The 21,896-nt window shown below is 45.3% G+C and overlaps 1 protein-coding gene across 3 annotated transcripts in view; it reads left to right on the top strand.

The window, feature by feature from the left end:
• Positions 1-21,896, top strand: part of TENM2 (teneurin transmembrane protein 2) — a 926,033-nt gene that overhangs the window by 734,406 nt on the left and 169,731 nt on the right. For all 3 annotated transcript variants that reach the window (XM_045901687.3, XM_045901680.3, XM_045901693.3), the window contains 2 exons: positions 13,635-13,830; positions 19,979-20,080. In XM_045901687.3, the coding sequence (XP_045757643.1) occupies positions 13,635-13,830; positions 19,979-20,080 (298 nt within the window). The remainder of the gene's footprint in view (positions 1-13,634; positions 13,831-19,978; positions 20,081-21,896) is intronic.

The raw sequence follows: 21,896 nt of genomic DNA, 5'->3' as shown, positions 1-21,896 counted from the left end.
GCACAAACAGGAATTTTATTAAGTCAGTGACAGTGGTGCCGGAGATCTGCCTTAAAGTACTGGGGGGAAGCCTTGGCAAACATGGATCTGGCTGAGGTAAAACGCAGCTAAATATGCAGCAAGAAGTAACCAGGTGACAAAATCGGCACTTCCAGGAGGGCGATTAGAATAATACCAAGAGAGGTCCTAGGACATTTGACAGAGACAGCCAGTGTGTTTACAGAAATATCCCTTCTGATGGTATTACACCAGTCAAGCTCAAGTGATGCTGCATTGTTCTCGAGTATTCCATCGATTCGGAGATGCACATAATGCTCATCTTTGACATCTCTGAGACCAGGATGTGTTTTGCAATCGATGCAGCTGAGAGACAATGAAATGTTTGCCATCACATTTTGTGTAGGGATAAATGTGCATTCGAACAATTAGACTATGGTTCCTAATATAACCTGAATTTTCCTAAGTCTGAGGTAGAAATAATTTGTTCATAATTAGAGCTTCATTCTTCAAGATGAAGTCCTAATCATGTTCCCATTTGTTAAGGGCATTCATTTTGAGTGGCCTTTTATTAATTCCAAATATCCTCAGATAATGGGTCCTATTGTATATATCAAGTCATTGCGGGGATTTAAATACAATTTTCAGAATATGTAAATACACAGATACAAATAAAGCTTAAATAAATATTCTGCGGAATGCCAATGCTGTTGTTTCCAATACAGACAAGCATGTGCAGAAAAGTACGGACCAGTCCAGACTGCCTGGTCTTGAATTTCAACCTCTAGTACTTCGAAGCTGTGTGGCCTTGGACAAGTCACTCAGCCTGTCTCTGCCTCCATTACCTCATCTATAAAATGGAGACAGTAATACTACACATTCATAGCATTGCTGTGAGATTTAAATGCGGTAATCTTTATAATGCACTTGGAACTGTGCCGGCACATAGAAATAAAAGAAACAAGAAAGAAAGAAATGACAGAAGCTACTATTACCATGTTTTTCAAAGCATCTATAACACAAGTCCCCAAACAAGCAATACAAAACAAATCTCAATTTTTTAAAATGATAACCTTTATTTATGTTTTTCTCAGTATAAAAGCAATATATGATGATGCTAGGAAACCTAGAAAACAACTTTTTTTTTAGTATATTTTCCAGACAGTTTTCTGTTCACATGTAGCAATCGTTTTTACCAATATAGGAGTAATACCACACATGCAGTTTTTACCCTGATTCTTTGACTAAAGATAGGTAGGGAACATCTTTCTAAATCTGAATATTCTTCCACAAACTCACAAATAGTCCATTCTAAAGATTAAAAATTTTTGAAACGAATCTCCCTTTTTCAGCATTATAATCCTACTAGAGTAAACATCTTTGCAGGTTTATGTTCATGTATTTTTTTAATAATTTCCTTATGATGAATTCCTAAGAGTGGAATGGCTAGCACAAAGGATTTACAATATGTCAAGCTTTTATAACAATAATAATAGGCGTAAGAATAGCTGATATTGATTGCTTAGCATGAGCCTGGCCCAGCTCCTAACGGCCCTCAGAGGTGGGTGCCTTTACTTTCTCTGGCTTAGGGACTGGAGAGTGGAGATTCAGAGAGCTGAAGTAACTTGCCCAAGGTCACATGGCTGCCTGGGAAAAGATTAAGACCATGTCCCTAGAGAAGCTGCCCAGTGCCTGCTATTCTGTTCCTCTTTGGTGCTTGGGAAGCCATTTTGCGACTGGACACATTCCCAGTTCTCTCCCTCTCTTTGGGGATTTGATTCATTTTCACAACCAGCCCACATAAGACCCTCCTATTGATCTTGGGAGGGCAAGGAGCCAAATGTGACATTTTTGATAAGCCATTGGCTAAAGACCATTAGATGGGAATGTGTAGTAAATAAGAACTCACATCAGCAAGGCACTGAAAAGCAAAACCTCGATTTTCCTGGCCTTGTGGGAGAGGTTTTGCACCTCTTGGAATAGCCTTGAGGTATTCATCAGTTTTACTGAACTTGACCTCTACACTGTGGCTCACTTGGTCTTCAGAGCAATACCTTCTGCCCTTCTCCAGGGTTGGATTGAAAGGCAACCTGATAAGGGCATGAGCTTGTGGGAAGACGAAGTTTGAAATCTATCCATGCATTCAGCAAATGTTCGTTGAATGTCTATAGTGGGGATACAGAGATGAAAGGCACTGGCCCTACTTTAAGGAGATGGGGACTTGACAAGTTAAGTGACAATGGCAGCATGACGTAGCAAGGGCCGTGAGATGCAGAACCAGACACAAGATAAGAATTGACTCTCTGGAATTGGCCAGCTCTGGGTTTGAATCTTATCTCTGCTATGTAGTAGCTGAATGTTTATGGCCAAGTCTCTCTAGATTCAGTTTCACCATCTGTGTGATGATGAATGATGAACTCATAAGTTGTTGTGAGTATAAATGAGATAATGCCTAGCAAACTGTAAGCACCCTATGGAGATCAGTCAGTCAGTCAATCTGACTGATCTACAACCCTTACAGCTCCCTCACAGGTAACTTAGCAACCATTGGTCTCTACAGGGAGAATGGTGAGGTGTCTGGCAGAAATCAGCACAGGCACACAAACTGAGTTTTAGCTGGTCCTCCTCAAGCCCCTGATCCAGATTGCAAAGATCAGGGTCTTCCAACTCAGTCAAGTGATTCCTGTCCGCCTCTCAATCGTTGTGTAAATATGTGAGGTGGCAGGGAATTTGGAATACCTCTCCTGGGGCACAATGCACTCTGCATCCAGCCATGTTCAGTCCAAGCACAGCTCTTCGTGGGATGGGAGAGGGTGGACAGCATGCCTCCTGCTAGCACTCCTTTCTTATATGTTTCCTGAACCAATGCCATGTATAATTTACAGTGTTTGCGCATGTCCCGTGTATGATAAACTGATTACATGTTAGCTATGATGATTATTAAGGAGTTGGGTACAGGAGGTTTAAGAGCATAAAAAATAGGCCACCAGATGTAACCTGTGTGGGATTTTAGGAGAGCTTCCTGGAGGAGATGCTAAACAAGCAGAGTCTTGGAAGGCAAGTTATGCAGATAAAGGAAGAGGCAAGAGAAGGGAAGATCTTTCCAAGCAGAGGACAGTGAAGATACCCCTTGTTCTGTGCACTGTTGAAGCTTCCCATGACGATTGTCCTCTTTTTAGAAGCTGTGCTTTTCTTTAGCCATCACTCGCCAACAAGGATATAGCTTTTCCTCTCAGCATGGCTCTCACAAGACCAGGAGCTACCGAGGAGGACAGCCCGCTCTGGAGGTTTCGAGGCTGTGGCCCTGTATGGAGTTTTTGCCATGTACACAGCCCAGCTAGGAATGCATGTTAAATCAAAGGAAAAAGTGGCCCCATACCACAAAGCTCTGAGTCACCCTTGTGAGAGGGAATAGGTACTGAGGGAAGGTCTTGAGAATAGGAGATCAGGACTTAGAATTTTCAACTATTTCGCCCTGTTCTCAAAAATTTCATATGAAAGGGTTAACAATCTCCCAGGGAGATTCTGTCTTCAGGTAGAGCCATCATTCTGCCAAAGGCAGGCCATAATGTTGGATTCCACCGACATTAGCTGAGCACCTATTGTGTGCTGTGTGTCAAGGGGCTGCAGCAATGGACAAGGCAGAGCTGATCCTGCCCTTGTGGGGCTAGTGGGCAGTGGCATTAAGACCCCTCCAGGAACTCCCAGGAAGGGCTAGCCACCAGGGAGTGCATTGTCCTTGCCTTGCCCTGGCCTCATTGTTTAGGGATTTTCCCTGTTTCCCTTGGGAACCCACTCTGGAAGAGCTGCTTGGGAGGCCGGCTGAGATGCTCACCATATTACTCTTTAGTAGTGGTAATTAATCCATTTCTATTCATTTTTCATCCCTCCTTTTTCACCCCCCAATACCAGAGACATTCGAAACATACTCTTTTGAAACCTGAAAACCACCATTTTAGGCTCGATGCGTGGGGGAGAGGGGAATTGGCAGAACCCATAATCTGCTCATCTTCAACTGGCAAACCACCAAAGCCACTGACTGCCAAGTCAAGAAGGCCTTCGTAGGAGCCAAGCACAGTGAACGCACCAAGAGAGAAGTTTTGCTTCTTATTACAAAGAAGGCTGTGGTCTCAAATTTTATAACTGTTTGTCAGAGCACTCAGCCTCTGCAAATCTTCTACCGGCCTCCCATCATGCTAAAAGGAAAATCTGAAGTTGTTCTGGAATGTTCCACCCTTTGAGGGAAAAGACTGTTGGGTTGCCTGCTGGGTCTCCAGCGCTCATAGCAGTGCCTGTCCATAGTAGGTGCTCTGTAAATGTCTGATGGCGCATCAGTCACCGTCCCTCTGCACACTGGCCAACCAGCCATGTCCTCCTCACTCCCTCACTCCACTGCCCTGGCCCTTCTGCTCTCCCCTGGTCACGCCAAACTCACTGTCTCAGAGCATTTGCATTGACTGTTCTCTCTCTCTGGAATGTTCCTCCCCCAGGTAATCACATGGCTCCTTCCTTCCTTTTGTGAGGCCTCTGCCCAAATACCATGTCCTCAGCCCTTTCCCAACAAGGGAGTCTAAAACTGAATACTCCTTTACACTTTATCACAGACCCTGCTTTCTTTGCCTCACATCAATTTAGGTGTAATTTACAAGCCACTCAGTGCCCACATTTTTAAGTGTATAGTTTGATTCTTCAAATGTGAAAACTGTCTGAGTAAGCACCACCACAGTCATGATCTAGAACACTGCCACCGCTCAGGGCCCCCTGTGCCCCATGCCTGCCTCCTCCCAGCCCACCACTGATCTGCTTTCTGTCTCTAGAGATGAAATTTGTCTTCTCTACAGTTTCATAAACAGGGAACCCTGAGCTCTTTTGTTTCTGGCCTTTCACTCAGCCTAACGTCTGTGAGATTCACCCACGTTGTTGTGGTATCAGTGGCTCATTCATTTTATTGCTGAGTAGATTTCCAATTGTATGGATAGACTGTTAATTTGTCCATTCACTTGTTGATAGGCATTTGCATTGTCTTTGATTTGCTCTCATCACTCCCTGGCATTCTATTCCCCCATGGCAATGTCAACCGCTGGAGAGCTGGAACCTTGACGGCAGGACTCACTGCTGGAGCCCCAGTGCCCAGAGCAGAGCCAGGCACATAATCGGTGCTCAGTATCTGTTGAATGCAGCAATACTATTACATTCATTTCCCTTTGTAACATAAGGCCTGGGCAAGGCACAGGTTTGTGAGCTATGCCTTAGATCTATCCCTTCTGTGAACCCCAATCTAGAGAACATTAGGCCTTCCAAGTGAAGTCAGATGTTAGCGGGGCTCCCTGCCCAACTGCGCCCGGCTAAGTGTGTGGGCACCTTGTGAGCCTGCCTATGACTATGAATTCCTGTGGCTTATTCCTCTTGCATCACTTGACTCTCACTTGCCTACCCTGAGACATCCAAGAATGGTGCTTACTCTCTTTGCTAGTTTCCGTAAGAAATTTGGCCACATCTCCCCTTTGTTTTCTTTTCTCCTTGGATTTGGGAGTGTGAGGAGGGAGTCACAGGAAGAGGCCGTGTTGTGGCCTGGGGAGTCCCCAACACCTTGCTGTTCTACCCTCTGTTCCCTGTACCTCTCTCTAGCTCCCTCTGTTTCCTGTAACCAACCAAATTCTTCCTTTGTTCAGGAAAGTCCTGCCCACACCCACGTTCCTTGGTTTCTTACTTTCTACTCTAAATAGTTCATTAAAGGTCTGTTTTCTCCAGTGAGATTAGTAAAATTGTTCCATCTCATTACATGTGGGCAGGTACCCACTAACCCATGGACACCCTGGTTTTTGTCTTAGCACAGCAGCTTCATGAGAGGTAAGAGATACTGTGGGCCAAAGACGTGGGATTCAAAAAAGAAGCTGTTTGTGCCAAATATGTTTCTGTTTATATTCCTACTTCTCCTGCTAGAAGCTCTGCAGTCTTCTTCGGGAGCCCCATTACGTCATCAAATGTCTTCCTGCCCTTGACCCATATCAGACTTTCTCCTTCCTGGGGAACAGGATAATAACGCCTTGCCCTCCCTCCGGACAAGCGAGGCTGGCCAACCCCGGGTACCGGCTGCCTGTAATGCAGCCTATAATGCAGTGTGTTAAGGGAACGCTCTCTGAAGCTGGTTCCCTGCGTGTGGATCTCAGCTCCACCACTTATCAACTCCCGAGAGTTAAGTAACCTCCCCATGCCCCAGTTTCCACATATGCAAAGTGGGGGCAATGAGTCCTATTCAGTAGGGCTGTTATAAGCATTCAATAAGGTAATACATGTGAATCTCCTAGAACAGTGCCTGGCCTCATTAAATGTTCCCTTGTAGTGTCGTCTGAACAGTTAGCAGACAAAAATACTGGAAAACTGCAGAGTGTTGACTAAAATGTCCTAAAAACTTCCCTGCAGAGGTTACATGTTCTCAGTGGTCCTATCACCAAAACCCTATTGTATTGGTATAGACTTTACTACAGTACCATTTCCCTTGAGCCTAAATGTTTTCATTCAGTCGGTCAAGACCTTTACTAAGCACCAACCATATGCCAGGCACCCCAGATCAAGTCTCCCACTCTTCAGAGGTTTGTGTCCAAGAAGAACAAGATGGACTATCAATCAAAATATAACAAATTGTGTTTTTTTTAAAGAGGAATGGGTCTTTGCTGAGGAGAGAAGAAAGCAGTGGTCGAGGCATTTGGACTGGGGATCAGGGACACCCACTCTAAAGTCGCCGTGCTTAGGCAGAGGCAGGACTGATAAGGAGAAGGCAGGTGTGGGATCAGAAGGAAGAGGAGGCCAGGCGGAGAGAATACCTCATGCCAGGACCCTGAGGCTGGGATGAGCTTGGCAAGTTCCAGAAGCCGAGAAGAATAGGGTGGCTGGGATACAAGGACAGAGAAGTTTGGAGGTAGGCAAAGTGAGTTTTTAGGCCAGGGAGGGCCAAGAGCCAGCAAAGCCATGCCCATCTTTCCCGGCACCCTTTTCCATCTACTCCAGTGGGACATCTCCCTGTCCTCAGGTGCCCAGCCTGCTTCCAAGTCTGGCCCTAGCACCGCTGAGCTCTGCCTTCCTCCCCTTTCTCTGCTCAGCGGCATCTTTAGGAGACTTACACAGCAGGCTAGCCACCAGATACACTGACAGAGGCAGCCAGGTTCTTGGAAAACTTAAAGCGACCTCCCATAGTTGTTAAAACTCTCACAGATCCAAGTTCAAGTCAGTGCTTGGTCCCCAACTACCATCAACGGCATGGGTACGTTACTTTACTTCTGTCACAGCCATTACTCTCCCCTGAGAAATGGGGATGCAAATAGGGTTCCTGGGAGGATGGAGAGAGATAACATATATCAGCACTTGCCCTCATGCCTGGCACATAGCAAGTGCCCAGAAACATAACAGACTCTTCATATTTTTGATGATTACTTTTCCCACTGCTGTGCAGGAGGACATGGGATGGAAGAATCAGGGATTCGACCCACGTAGGTGTGTTCTACCCCACTCCTTATTTTTCAGAACTGTGCTTGGGTCCTCTCTATCCTCCATCTGCTTGATCCTTACCTGCGGGGTCTTGCACAATGTATTGCTACAGTCTGCAGGTCCAGGCGCTGTGTCCCGTCCAGAATCTAGGGGCCCGTCCTCCTAGCTGGTGGACTAGCAGCATCTAGTTCAGTGACTCAGATGCTCTAAGTCGGAACTGAGCTGGCATCCTGAACAAGGCAGGTGCGGCCACGCTAAGGGAAGCCAGCCCCTGCTGGAGCACAACCCTGCTGCTCTCATCCTTGCACGCCCCCCTTAGCACTCAGCCTCTTTGAAGCAGAGAAAAGAAAGTGTGCTGAGTTTTAATGAGGAATCAGCCTGGCGCACTTCGCCATGGGCCTGGCTGGAGGCAGAAGATGAACAGGCCCCCGTGAGTGACCCGCCGCTGGCAGTTGTCCCTGGATGTGACCAGAGACCCTGTGGTAATGTGACTTCAAGCAGCCCTCACTCACACGTGCCTCCTCCCTGCAATCCTATCGACTGCCGAGCCTGCCCTGCCTTCTGAGGTAGAATCAACATCTGACGTTGGGAGGCCAGGGATGCTGCCAGCACAGGGCAAGGGAGCGGCAGGCCGTCCGTGGGAAATGTCAACGTTTATTGCTTTTCCCGTCCACATCGACCCTCGGCAAGCAGACATTCCAAATGGCAGTAAAGTTCTTTCCCCCCCTTCTCAGGGTCCTGGACCCAGTCATAACATCTTCCTGAAGGGCAATGAGTCTATCTTTAACCTTGCCCCCTTTGGCAGGTATGCAGCGGTGTGGCTTCCAGAAGCATCTCCTGGCGGCATACTCCCTGCCTGTGAATGCTCCCCCTTCTGGGAGAGTGACGGGCCCTGCTCGATGGTCCAGGCTCCTTTGCTCTCTCCTGCAGCTCTTCCTGAAAACCCACTAAGTTATCTTAATTACCATTCCTCCTTGGTCTCTGCCAAGAAGCGGGGTAGATTTATAATTGGATCCGTCAAATGTTTGCTGTGGTTTATTTTTTTGCCTCTCAAGTGCTCGTAAAAGTTGCATTTTCCTGCCACTTTTGGTATGACTGATGATCCAAAGGCACAGGCCTCGCGCTGCATGCCAACACAGGTTGTTTTTCAAAGGCCAAGGGAAAAAGAGAGAACTGGGGGCTAGGGGGGTGTTTATTTTGGGCTCTTGCACTATCACCTTCTGGGTGGCTTGATTGCCGAGTCAAGAGAGACAAGCTGCCTTGGGAGACAGACTTCCTCCCGCAGCCAGCCCACGCACACATCCATCCCCTATTGGGATTTGGTCATGCGCCTCCTAATCTCTTCCAGGGCTCCGGCAGATCTCTTAGATAGAATGTGCTATGGAGCAACCTCTCAGTCATCCAAGCGCAGCATGAGCTCCTGAGCATCCCTGTATCCAGGATTGATCATGATAGGGTCTTGGAACAGAGGAGACAGATGTCCCTGGTACTGAGCCTGACTTATCAATCCCCAGTGCTGGGACATGAAAAAGAAACTCTGGCCAGGGCCTGTGCCATTGGAAAACGGCCTCCTTCTAGTGTCAGCCAGGCTGCCAAGCAAGCTGGCCAGACTGCAGTCTAGGAATCCGAGAGCAGAGGCTCTCCTGGACCAGATGGGCCCCCCTGCAAACCGGCTTCTTACTGAGCTCCTGCACTCCCCGTCCCCCACCAGAAGGCCATCTCTGCATTTGGCTGGGTTGATCCACCTTGTGTTTCTAGCCTCCAGCCCTTCCCAAAGTTACAGCGGCCGTAAACGGTGCTCCGTGATGCTGCTTGTTACCTGTTCGTCTGTGAGTTGGGGAACTATATATTCCAGACTGGAGCACTTTCTGGAGTGAAAGGAGGAACAAGAGGTGTCAACTAGGACACCCTGGGCAAACAGGGGTAAACACACACCCCACACATAGTAGGTTGGGGCTTGACTCCATGGCAAGTATGCTGGAGCCTACCATGCTCTCGGGGAGTGAACTAGGAAAAAAGAGAAGCATGGTGTCAAGAAATCTCTGAGGGCTATGCTGAAGTGACAAGGAAGCCTCAACATTTCAGCGGCTTCGTTTAATAAGTGTTCATTGCTCGCTCGTGTCATAATTTCAGCCTTCCTCCAAGGGCTCATGCTAGGATCCAGGCCATTCCTGTCTTGCAGCTCTACCGTCATGGGCTTTAAGGCCGCTTGACACCCTCCAGGGGCAGAGGGGGATGGAGAGAGAACAGTAGGAGGTAGCACAGGATATTTTATGGCAGGGTCTAGAAGTGGAGCTCATCCCACAGCTTATGTTCCGCTGACTGGACACCACCACGTGCTCCCACCTGGCACAAGGAGCCTGGAAAAGAGTGAGACCCTGATATGGACAAGGATCAGCCATCGCTACCACAGTGGACACTAAGAAACAGTATCCAAGTGGGAAGGGAAGACAAAAGAAGGAACAGTCCAAGGGACGAAAGCAAGCATTGTACAGCATCCCACTGAGAACCAGAAAGATGATGTCATCATGGTCTTATAAAGTCACCTCTCAAATCTTGATATATGGGAATTGCAAACACCACAACGTCCCATCATATGCATATTCTGCACCGGGTGTTGCCTGATTCAGCCTCCCGGACTGTAATGCTACCCTTCCCTCTTTCGTGCAAGAAAGCACATTAGGGAGTGCAAGTGATTATTATTAGAGACAAAACCTGGAACATACTCCAATTTTGTTTCTTTTTGGTGGAATTCATTTATGAATTTAGTATTTTATTCACTTGATATTTAATATTTACTGACCAGACTCTGCTTGAGATAAATGAGGGATAGCAGTGAACTACGATAATGATAGCTAACACCTTGAGGGCTTGTTTACCACACTCAAAGTACGATTCTAAGCACTTTACGTGAATTGATTCACTCCATCCTTACAACAGTGTTTTGACGGAGATGTGATTATTGTCCCCATTTTAAAGATAAGGAGACTGAGGCACAGAGAATTTAAATAGCTTTTGGGAGTGTGGCAAGAAGTAAGTGGCAGTGCTAGGATTCCACTCTGAAGTCTTTTTTTTTTCCCCCAAATTTTAATTCATTTGACAGAGCTCATGTGCGCACAAGCAGGGGGAAGGGCAGAGGCAGAGGGAGAAGAAAACTCCCTGCTCAGTGGGGAGCCCGATGCGGGGCTCGATCCCAGGACCCTGGGATCATGACCTGAGCTGAAGGCAGACGCTTAATGACTGAGCCACCCAGGGGCCCCAGGTCTGAAGTCCTCTTAACCACTCTGCCGTGTGGGCAAAACCCCTGCCTTCCTGGAGTTTACATTCTTCTGAGTAGACTGACAATAAACATATAAACAGATTATATCAGTGTAGAGAGTGATGAGTGCTTTGAGAAAAGCAAAGCGCGGTAAAGGGTACAGGATTGAGGCACACTGGGCACTATTGTTTCACACCTACATGTCCCCATGCCCTGTTTGATAGCCCCTGGCTTGCAGAGTCTTTCTTTAGTGAAAACTGCCCTCCATGCCGCTTTGGAGTGACTTAGAAGAACCAACCAAAATAGATGTCTTCTCTCTCCTCTGACAATACCTTTGTCCAGAGCCATTGATTGGTTGGACAGCGAGCAATGCTGCTGGTCCTAAGTCATTTCTGCCCTTGGCCAGCCAGCTGGCCAGGTCAGCGAGAGATGACTAATGTCCACATTAATAATGAGCAACGGCCCCACACAAGTAATCACCTTCCCCGAACTTGTCCTCATGGGGGTGATTTTCTGGACCCCAGATGAAGTATATTCTTCTCACCTCAACACCAAGGAAGTTACACTCATTCCCCTGGCTGACAGCAGTTTATAGACATGGGTCTGGGTAGTTGGACATTTACGAGGTTGCTAAGAAACAAACGCTTTGGTTACAAAGGTCTCCAAAAGCAGCACTGGTTTGTTGTATCACTTCGTATCATTTATTTTATCCCATAAAGACAGCCATGACCAATGGGATATGGGGTAGAGGAAAGCTAAATAACAAATACTTGTTTTCTGAGAGATGGGGAAATTTCCACTTCCTAAGCAACCACCAACACCCCCCCCCAGATGGAAAAACTGGAACCATATACTTCTCTGATCATTACAATTTGCAAATAAGTAACTCATAGTCTCAAGGTACTTAGTAACATGGTTATTCCCTTCCATGCACTGCCCTAAGCATTATGTCATGTCATCCTTATAACATCTCCGAAAGTCGAGTATTACTATTCCCTAGTATGCAAACCAGGAAGAGGCTAAAAGTCGATTGACCCAACTTCAAACAATAGCAAGTAGCAGTCAGAATTCAAACCCAGCATTGTCTGATGGTAAAGCCTTTGCACTTCGGATTACAGACTCTTTGTTTTCAATGATCACGTTTCAGATGGGAAAAACTGGCAATTCTGATGATGGGGAAGTCACATTAATAGATTCCTGGAGTTTAATTCTATGAAGTTCATGAAAGAGGTTATAGTCAATGTCTATTACCTATAAAATCCCTTTTTACGGAGGGGAAGTGGTGAGAGAGAGCTTAATCCCACAGTAGAGGTTTTTATCTGCTAAAGACCTGCACTTTGAATGTTCTCTGGAAGTCACAGTGCAACTGACTTTTCTGTGCAGTGATTTTGAAAGAGTTCATAAGATTAGCACATTTCTACAGGTGTCTTATGGATTTTCTTGTCGACAAGTAAGAGACATTGGTGTCCTCTGCCTTTTCTTTCATCCTCTCTGTCCAGCCCATGGTCAAGCGGTGTCCCTTCTTTCTTAAAAATATTCCTCCAAAGTTGTCTCCTCTCCTCATTGACTGTCCTGATCAAGACCCCTGTCACATCATACTTGAGCTTCTACAATCACTGCCCAACTGGTCTTCCTGGTTCTTTTCATTCTCCTCTCTGCCATATCCTGCCTGCAAATGCATTCCTCAAACCAGTCCTTTTATTGCATCAGTCACAGCTCAAGGATCATCAGTGGCTCCCACTTGCCCACCAGAGGATTTCGCCATTTTCTAGGACAGAGCTCTCTTGGGTCACACTGGCTCCCTCCATTCCCCTCATCTTGGTAGCCTTCGTTGGCCACTCTGTCTCTCACTGATCACTTCTAATTAGGAGCCCAACTTCCACTGAAACAGAACTTCATACTTAATTGCTGGTTTATCTGAGAGAGCTAGGTCTAAGTTTTTGCTTGGCCACTTAGTTGTTGTGTGACTCTTGACAAGTTGTTTGGCTTCTCTGAGCCTCAGTTTTCTTACCTGTAACATGAGATACAAAGAGTACTTATCTTTAGGGTTTTTGCAAGAGTAGAATGAAATGATGATGGTGGTGATGATAGCTAGCTAACGTGTATTTTGTGTTTTCTCTGTGCCAGGCACTGCTCTAAATATTATCTTATTCCTCACAACAACCTGTTAACATAGGTACTATTATTTTCTGTTTTGCAAATGGGGAAAGTGAGGCACAGATAGGTAACGTAGTAAGTGACAGATTCCCTCCCAGGTAGTCTGGCTGCACAGATCTCATTCTTTTTTTTTTTTTTTTAATTAAAGTAGAGTTGACATACAATGTTACCTTAGTTTCAGGTGTACACCATAGTGGACACAACCCTATTCTTAACTAATCTGCTCTACCACCTTCCCCTGGTAAATGATCAGTAAATGATAGCTGGTAACATAGGTCTATAACTCCTTATCTGAAACTCTTGCCAAGCCAGATGATTTTTGGAATCCAGAATTTGGGGAATCACAACAAAGTTATACTTGGCATATACTAGGTATTATATAACACCCCAGTGGAGACTGGAACAATAATCACCCTCCCTCCCTCCGTCTCTCTCTCTCTGTCTCTCACACAAGAAAAAACATAAAAGTTTCGGCTTTAAAGCTTTTTGGATTTCAAACAGCAGAAAAGGGATTGTGCCTATAGTAATAAAACTATTAGTAATAATTATAAGCATAATAAATGGTGACTTAATGTTACAACTGTTGTGACTCTTCTTTTTTACTGGATGAGCTCATAGTAAAATGTGCTCAAAAGTATTTTTCAGCTAACTAATGGGGTGGGAGGGGAAGGTGCTAGTCATGGGACCAAATCTATAACCTCTTTCACACATGGAGTTCTCTCTCTTCTTTCCCTAGTATGACTTCATGGAGCGTCTGGATGGGAAGGAGAAGTGGAGTGTGGTTGAGTCACCCAGAGAACGCCGGAGCATACAGACCCTGGTTCAGAATGAAGCCGTGTTTGTTCAGTACCTGGACGTGGGCCTGTGGCACCTGGCCTTCTACAATGATGGCAAAGACAAAGAGATGGTTTCCTTCAACACTGTTGTCTTAGGTAGGTAAGGTCTCTGAGGTGATATGCCACCAAGGGAAGAATGGAAACGTTCTAGGTTTCTCCATAGAAGATGCATCTTCCAACGTAGTTTCTACTGAAACCAGACCAGAATCCTTTATTTAGGCCTCATGGTATTTTCCACCTAAAACTAGCCCCCATTAAAATAGGAAGACTGCTTACAGGATCCAGTCATGGTAAAGAGCTTGGGTCAGACAGGCTGGCTCAAGTCCTGGCCACAAAACTACGCAAATCACCGGACTTCTGTAAGCTTCAGGTTCCTCACAGTAAAATAGAACTAACTAGTACACACTGCATAGGGCTATTGTAAGAATTAAATAACATACAATACATAAATCTCTAAATATTCAGTAGAGCCAATAAATACAGACCATTCACATCAGCTCCCAGAATTTCTCTTAAAAATCCAGGAAAGTTTAAAATCAAAAGTAAAAAAAAAAAACAACAACAACATAAAAATAAATCAAGAAAAGGATATAGACATAAGGAAAATAAAATCATATCTTTGTTCCCAAGTAGGTAAATCTTAAAATGCTTTAATTAAACACTTGTCATTTTTGGCATGTTTTAGCCCTGCTTTTTATTAGCTATCAAAGGAGAAGCTATGGTTTTATTCAAAATTTCCTCTTATATTTGCATATAAACCCCCAAAAGGGCCATTAGTTTGAGAGGATTTTATGAAGTTTTCTAAAGCAAACCTTAAGAATGTTAACAATCACATAAGCTACAGATACTTTCATTAAATTTATGTTGTCATTAGGTTTTTATCCTGATGAGGATAACAAATCCTGGGTGGAATGTCCGTGAGTTTGGGCAGAGTGTAGGATGCATTTCACAGAAGAATCCACTGAGGCTCAGAAAACTCAGTTCCTCCAGGTCCCAGGATGAGGGCATGGTAGAAATGGATCAGCTCTGGGCCTGCATGCATGTCATCCCCACGGTGTTGAGTTGTGGTTCTCGAGGTTCACCATAGGAGCAGTGTCATGAGGAGAGACCTGGTGAGAGAGGATCAAATCCCAAGTCTTCTGGCCCACATCCTAAATGGGAAAGTCACTTACCTCCTGGCCTCAGTTTCCTTTGTGAAAAGGACCATGTCCCTGATGGGGAGGATGACGTGACTTTACATACACATCATGTCTGCAGTGGAGCTGGTTGTCATGAAATGAGAGCGGATGGTTGTTTAGGAGCACCTGTTTTTCTACTGACCACATTCCCAGAACTTCTTGACTGGCCTCATGGATTTCTCTGAGGGGTTCCTTGATTCTCGAAAGATCTAGGGAAGCCAACCTAAAATTCAGGGGGCAGATTTTATCAGTGGCCACAACTTCCAAATAGTATAAAATCAGGATTTGGTATTGACCGTAGCATTACAGTTAAACCTTGTTCCCTCTGCTAAGGAAAACTTGGTCCTATCAGGACTAGCCAAATGCTCTAAGGCATGGGTTGGCACACTGTAGCCCATGGGCTAGGTCTGGCCCTCTGCCTGTTTTTATAAATAAAGTTTTTCTGGGGCACAGCCATGTTCATCTGTCGACATATCGCCTATGGCAGCTAAAACAACAGAGCTGAGTAGTTGCAACAGAGACAGCTTGGCCGACAAAACCTAAATATTTACTTTCTGTCCCTTTACAGAAAAAAGTTTCCCAACCCCCACTCTAAACTAATGTCATAAACTTTGTATCATGGAAGCCACTGGAAAACATCTTCCACGGGTAGAGAAAATTCCCAGAATCAGATTATGTACCCATGGGGGAAAGAAAGCAAAAGGGATTAAAAACCAGCTCACAAAAGGAAAAAAAAGAAGTTTGAGTTGTTGAGATTAAAAGCAGTCTTTAGTTTAAGAACATGATGAGAAATGACATCCTTTTTGTCACCTTGTATTTAAGCTGAAAATGCTTAGCACATACATAAGAGCACACACCATAATCAGCAGCTGGCTTGGTTGGAGTCTACAGGGATTCGGTGAAATGGTTAATAACACAAACAATAACCACCACACATTTATGGAGCACCGACAATGGGCCAGCCTCTGGATTAGGCCCTCTGTGGGGAATAGGCCGGCAAACCCATAGAGTAGTTATATGAAGTAAGTACTCCCAAAATTCTATTTTCTAGTTGAGAAGCCAAGACTGAGAGAAGTTAAACAACTTGCCCAAGGTCACACACGGTAATTGGGGGGCGGAGTCGGCATCCAAACTCTCCAGAGAACTGTGCTCTTAACCACTGGATTGCTTTGGATTCCGGCCAAATAAATGCCTTTTCCCCAGCACAGCAAGTTTTCTGGGGGCCAGATTATCTAATAATGGCTTCTGCCCTCCATCTCCTTTATCCACATAGACACAGATGTTGTGGTAGTGATATGCCCTTCCCCCAGGCCATTACCCTCGTTCGCTTGTCAGAGATGGGAATAGCAATTCTCCCCAGAGGATTTCTCTCGTCTGGACTGTAGCTCAAAGAGAAAGTCAAAGGTAATCGGCCTAATAATTGAGCAGACATCTTGATAGAGCAATGATAGTAATTGGCCTGAAATGCAGGGAAAAGAACAGTGTTTTATTTGGTTCAGAGGTTCTCCCACACATATCTATTATCAGAACGTTCTCCATCAAGAGCAGCCAGGAGCGCCGAAAGCCCCTGTGATAGGAAACAGAAGGAAAAATGTTAGACGGCTGTCAACCAGCGATCACACTAAATATACCTTTGACTCAGGGAAGTCTTTTGATGTGTTTTGGAGAGAAGCAGCCTGCTTTCAGAAATGAGTTTCATCTCAGGGGACCACAGAGGGGCATACTGGAAGCAACAGTGCACATTTAGTGGAGGCCGCCCTCCGCCTGTGTAAAAACCCCATTTCCTGGGCTCCCTCTCAGCACCTGCCATTGTTTCCTCAAGAAAACCTAAACCAGGCTGACGGAAAGGAAAACTGATAATATCGCCACCGTGATATGTCTTCGAGGATTGCAGAAGGGGGACCAGAAGGGTGGGCTCCTTTTAGAGCTCAGCTGGACCACGTGTAGAAAATGTAGAAATGCTGAGAGAATGCAATGAAAAATACTCTTCACTTTTTGCTTATTTTGGATTCTCCTGCCCTCCTGCATACACACGTGTGCACACACGCGCGCGCACACACTCTCTGACAACAGTTTACCAAGGGCCTGCTGTGTAACAAGCATTGAGAATACCTCAGTGAATGATGCAGATCTGGTCTATTCCCCATGGAGCCTGATGGGGGAAGACAGACACATGAAAGGGCAACTGCGGGAATTACAGGAACGTAGAGAAAGGGGTCAAAACCCTTCTTAATTGAGGGAAGGTGGGGAAGGAAGATGCTCAGGAGCTAAATATTTTCTAAACTGACATTGAAGGATAAATACCTCAACTGACGGGCAAGAGAGGCCTTCCAGCCCCACAAAGAGCCCATGCAAAGAGCTCAGTCCTTTTCCATGAGATTCTGGTGGGCAAAGAGCTCCCTCGACCTCTGCTGCTTTATCTTCGAAGATGTTAGGTTTGGGAACAGGGAGCTTTGCATTCAGAGATGTCAGTTTCCACCAAACCATGCCTAGACCTAGATGCTGGTCTAGAGAGAAGCAATCTCTACCTCACTGTAGGGGTGACTTCTTAAAATGCAAGCTGGACAGTGCCGTTTCTATGTTTAAAGCTATTTGTTCCCATTGGTCGCAGAAGAAATATATATCAGCCTGTATTGTCCATGGCAGTGAAAATTCTATGAGATCAGAGACCTTGCCTGGACACACCTTGCATTCACCAACGCCTACTATAATGCCTTGCATATAATAGGTTTCTAGTTAATAAAGTGAGCCATACATCAGGAACTGTGACAGCTCTGAGAGCTCACCCTAATTGTAACCTAACATGTTAGCCTGCTAAAATTTCATAGATATTATCAGAAAACATGAGACTCCTGGGTCAGAGACAAGGGCCTTTATTACTCAGAGCAACGCAATATCCAGATACTAGTAAATGTTCCAGTCCCCCAAGCCCCAGTTCCCACAGGGCAATATCAACAGGGTCAGCTTGTACCTGCACATGCAGTAGATTGTATTACAGAAAAGAAATCCTGGGTTTAGTGCACCTGAGTCTCTCAGAATGGGCAGTGAGCCTGCTTGTTCTTTGCTCTAAAGGAAGATACTGTCCTTATTACACTGGCAAGTAAGTAAACCTGTCCTTTGCTCTGGAGGCAGACACCGTATCTGTCTTCCAAGGTGGTTCACTATGCAGACAACCTTGAAAAGATAGTCCAGAACTAAGGCAGTCGGTGCCTCAGCTAACAAGACATTGAGAAACACGAATGGAGGATTGGAGACATGGAGAATTGTCTCCCAAAACCATGTGAAATTGCTGACTTTTGGTCTGCCCAAGCAACTGTTTGGTGATTGAACCTAAAGCTTCTTGAATGAATGAATGCATTATGAGTAGATAGAAATCGGTAGCCACTTGGATGTTTCTCAGCCCACATATAGAGCCAACCTCAAGGAATTTCAGTCTGAAGTGTTAATTGATAAACATTAAAGAAATTGGCCTGATGGAGTCTATGGTCTTTTATCTGATTTTAAAGAAGCAAATACACTCATTGAGTTCTCCTCAGAGTACCAGAAACCAACTACCCCTTGGTTCTGGAAGAAGAGAGCCGAGAAAGGAAACACTGTAGAAAGAAAGCATTATGCAAGGTTTGGTTTTTCAGTCCAAAGTGGGAGTAAATGGGAAATTTCACCACTCTCAGGTTACTCCATTAGGAGCCATCTGACTTTATAGTCTTTCATGCAGCATCACCAAGTCAATGACCCAACTCCCCAAGGGCTTTGTAAAGGTCACAGCCTGGGCAGAGTGGCTTGCATTTTTCTTTTCATCATCTTAGTAATTTGGAACCTGAGATTCTAAACGTGTTCATTTTAATTTAAGGCAAAAAAATTAGGATAATAGTAATTTTAAAAGAATATGCCTGTGTCTGTGTAGACCCAAATCAACATGAAAAAGTCCCTAAATGATCCCTTTGAAGTGATGACTTGAGAGTACACAGAGAAAGGTAAATCATGTAATAGGATGGCTATGCTGGTTAGAACAAATGGGAACTAATTGATTTTCATGAAAAATAAGATGTAAAAAAAGGTAAACATAAAAGGACTTTTGTACAAGCTAAAACCTACTACTTAATGCATCCCAAATCATGCCTCCATCGGCCAGTCTTACACATTTGGATTTTTCTTTCCTTAAAGCAAGAATTTTTTTCTACTCTACAAACCTGAGATCAGGAACATCCACTGTCATTTGGAGACTCATCCCCTGTACCCGAGGCTAAAGGCTGATATCCCACATGTCAAACCAAATCTCAGACTGAGAGTCAGATATTGGAGGGGCTTGGCAGGGAGGGGCCGGCATTCATGATGTTTTAAACTTGTCAACATTCGGACATGGGAAATTTCATATTTAAAAGCCAAACAAGGGGCGCCTGGGTGGCTCAGTTGGTTAAGCGACTGCCTTCGGCTCAGGTCATGATCCTGGAGTCCCAGGATCGAGTCCCGCATCGGGCTCCCTGCTCCTTGGGAGCCTGTTTCTCCCTCTGACCCTCCCCCCTCTCATGTGCTCTCTTTCATAAAAAAAAAAAAAGCCAAACAAGTCATTTCTTTTGAAAAAGCAGAAGTTGCAGCAGTACGAAACCCTGCATCTCTGCCTGGGTGCTCGTCAAATAGAGAGCGGTGGTTACTTCCTCACGTTATCCAAGTTGCACTGGTCCCCTTAACTCCCCAGGCCCTCCGCTCACTCACACTCCTGCCAGTCCCCTGTGGGTCTTAGAGGTTTACTCCCACTGCTCTTCAGAAATGGCAGGCAGTTGATGATGAAATTGCTTCATCAGCGGTGCCTGGGTGGCTCCGTTGGTTGAGCGACTGCCTTCGGCTCAGGTCATGATCCCGGAGTCCCGGGATTGAGTCCTGCATCGGGCTCCCTGCTCAGCGGGGAGTCTGCTTCTCCCTCTGACCCTCCCCCGTCTCATGCTCTCTCTCTCTATCTCATTCTCTCTCTCAAATAAATAAATAAAATCTAAAAAAAAAAAAGAAGAAGAAATTGCTTCATCAACAGGCAGAAGAAAAGGTAGTTGCTGAGTTTCTCTCTTTTTCAGATTCAGTGCAGGACTGTCCACGTAACTGCCACGGGAATGGTGAATGTGTGTCCGGACTGTGTCACTGCTTCCCAGGATTTCTAGGAGCAGACTGTGCTAAAGGTACTTGCCACAACTTCCAGGCTATGGCTGGAAAACAAAACCTAGGCTTCTTGGCGGGAGTGGGGGGGGCGGGGAGCGAGCGAGGGTGCACCAAAGCAGCCTCCCCCCAAAATTCCACTGGGACAACTTGTAAACTCATGCATCCTAGAAGGCCTAACCCTTGAGCCAAGAGCCGCCTTTAATATATGACAAGTAGCCAATATACCTATAGGAGCATGGAGGTTATCCTTGGCACCGAGGTGTGCTGAGAAGAAAGATTTGCTAAAAATGAGATGGTTGGATTTCCTGTAAAAGCAAAAGTGAATTACCATCACTCCTTTCTTATAATCATTAAATTCTATGTAATGGAAGATTAAGCATCTCAGGGTTAGTAAATTTCATTCATTCTGGCCAGCTACACTCTTAATCTAGGAAGCGCTATTTATCTTGGTGGAATCGGTTTTAAATTGTATTATTAATTTATCTACACTCCTTTGCATAGAATTGCTGGGGCCCTGGGATTCTTGGGGGAAAGGTAATATAAGAGAAAATGACTCTCACAAGAACAGGGACCTAGGGGCTGCATATCTAGCTTGCAAGAGACCTTGAGCATAACCTTCAAGGGGGTCTATCAGAGGCAAGCGTAGTGGAGAACAGAGCTTCTCACACTTTTTAGATACACTGTGCACACGCATACACATGCACGTGCATGTTCTAGGTAAATACAACTATAAAATTAAAATTAAACTTTCACAAAACTATATTTCTCTTTACTCCATAATTCTTTTTCTATTCTACTCTATTTCATTAAAAAAAAAAAAAAAAAACAGTGAAAACCAACTACCCTGATTCCTCACCCACCAGGAGGTCACACCCCGGTCTGAGAAGCAGTGAGGGAGAGGTTCAGGGCCCTTGCTGAGGAGCCAGACATTCCTGCGTTGAACCCCAGCTCTGCCACTTGAGGGCCTGTGTGACCTTGAGCGAAGGATCTAACACATCTGAGTCTCTGTTTCCTCTTCTGGAAAAGTTGGGGGTTCCTTCACACATCCATTGTGAGGATGAGATGAGGTAAACACACCCAAAGCTCTTAGCAGAACATGTTGTGATCCCTCAAAGGGTTCATATTTACCATTTTTATTTATGGATATGACATTATATTTATTTACATATTTATATAATATTTTTATGTGCTCGCCTTTAAAAGACCATCCTGTTTTGATGCTCTGAGAGAGGCAATTATTAATAAAGCTACTCTGTAAATGCTGAATAGTGCCACCCCTTTTTCCCATGCTCACCACAGTTGCTGGGGAAAACTGTATTTCACATATTCACAGTATTTCAAAGATGGGTGATCCCCAACTTTCGGAGCGCAGACTGCTGAGGGAATGGGACTTCCTCATGCATGAAGTTCTGGATTTGGTTGTGCGCGTGTGCGTGCATGAGACTAATTCCTAAATGACGCCACCTACAGACATATCCTCTATCACGAAATAATGCAAACGTTTTGGTAAACTCATCAGATACAAAAGGAAAAGAGAGCTAGGGGCCACCAGACTGTCACCCCTGCACACTCTCCGCACACTCTAATGGCATGTGGACACCTGACCAAGCAGACCATGGAGGCTGGAGCTCCTACCCTTGAGTGCTTTGCTCAGTCAGGCTCTGAGGCACCGTGATGGGGGGCAGGTGGATGACACAGTGCATCCCTGCGCTGAGCACCGTTCCTGGTGAAGGCTATAAAGGAGGGAAAACCTCAATATCGTTTGAATGGCCTTTCTTGCGTTATCTAATTTTCCTAGGAGCAAAGGCATCAATGAGAGGAAGGACGGGATGGTCC

The sequence above is a fragment of the Mirounga angustirostris genome, unplaced genomic scaffold, assembly GCF_029215605.1.
Source record: "Mirounga angustirostris isolate CCGP_5_RB_7025 unplaced genomic scaffold, mMirAng1.0.hap1 SCAF_7, whole genome shotgun sequence".
NCBI lineage: Eukaryota > Metazoa > Chordata > Mammalia > Carnivora > Phocidae > Mirounga > Mirounga angustirostris.
Note: the sequence above shows the minus strand (reverse complement) of the source record. Positions and strands in the feature narration are given on the sequence as shown.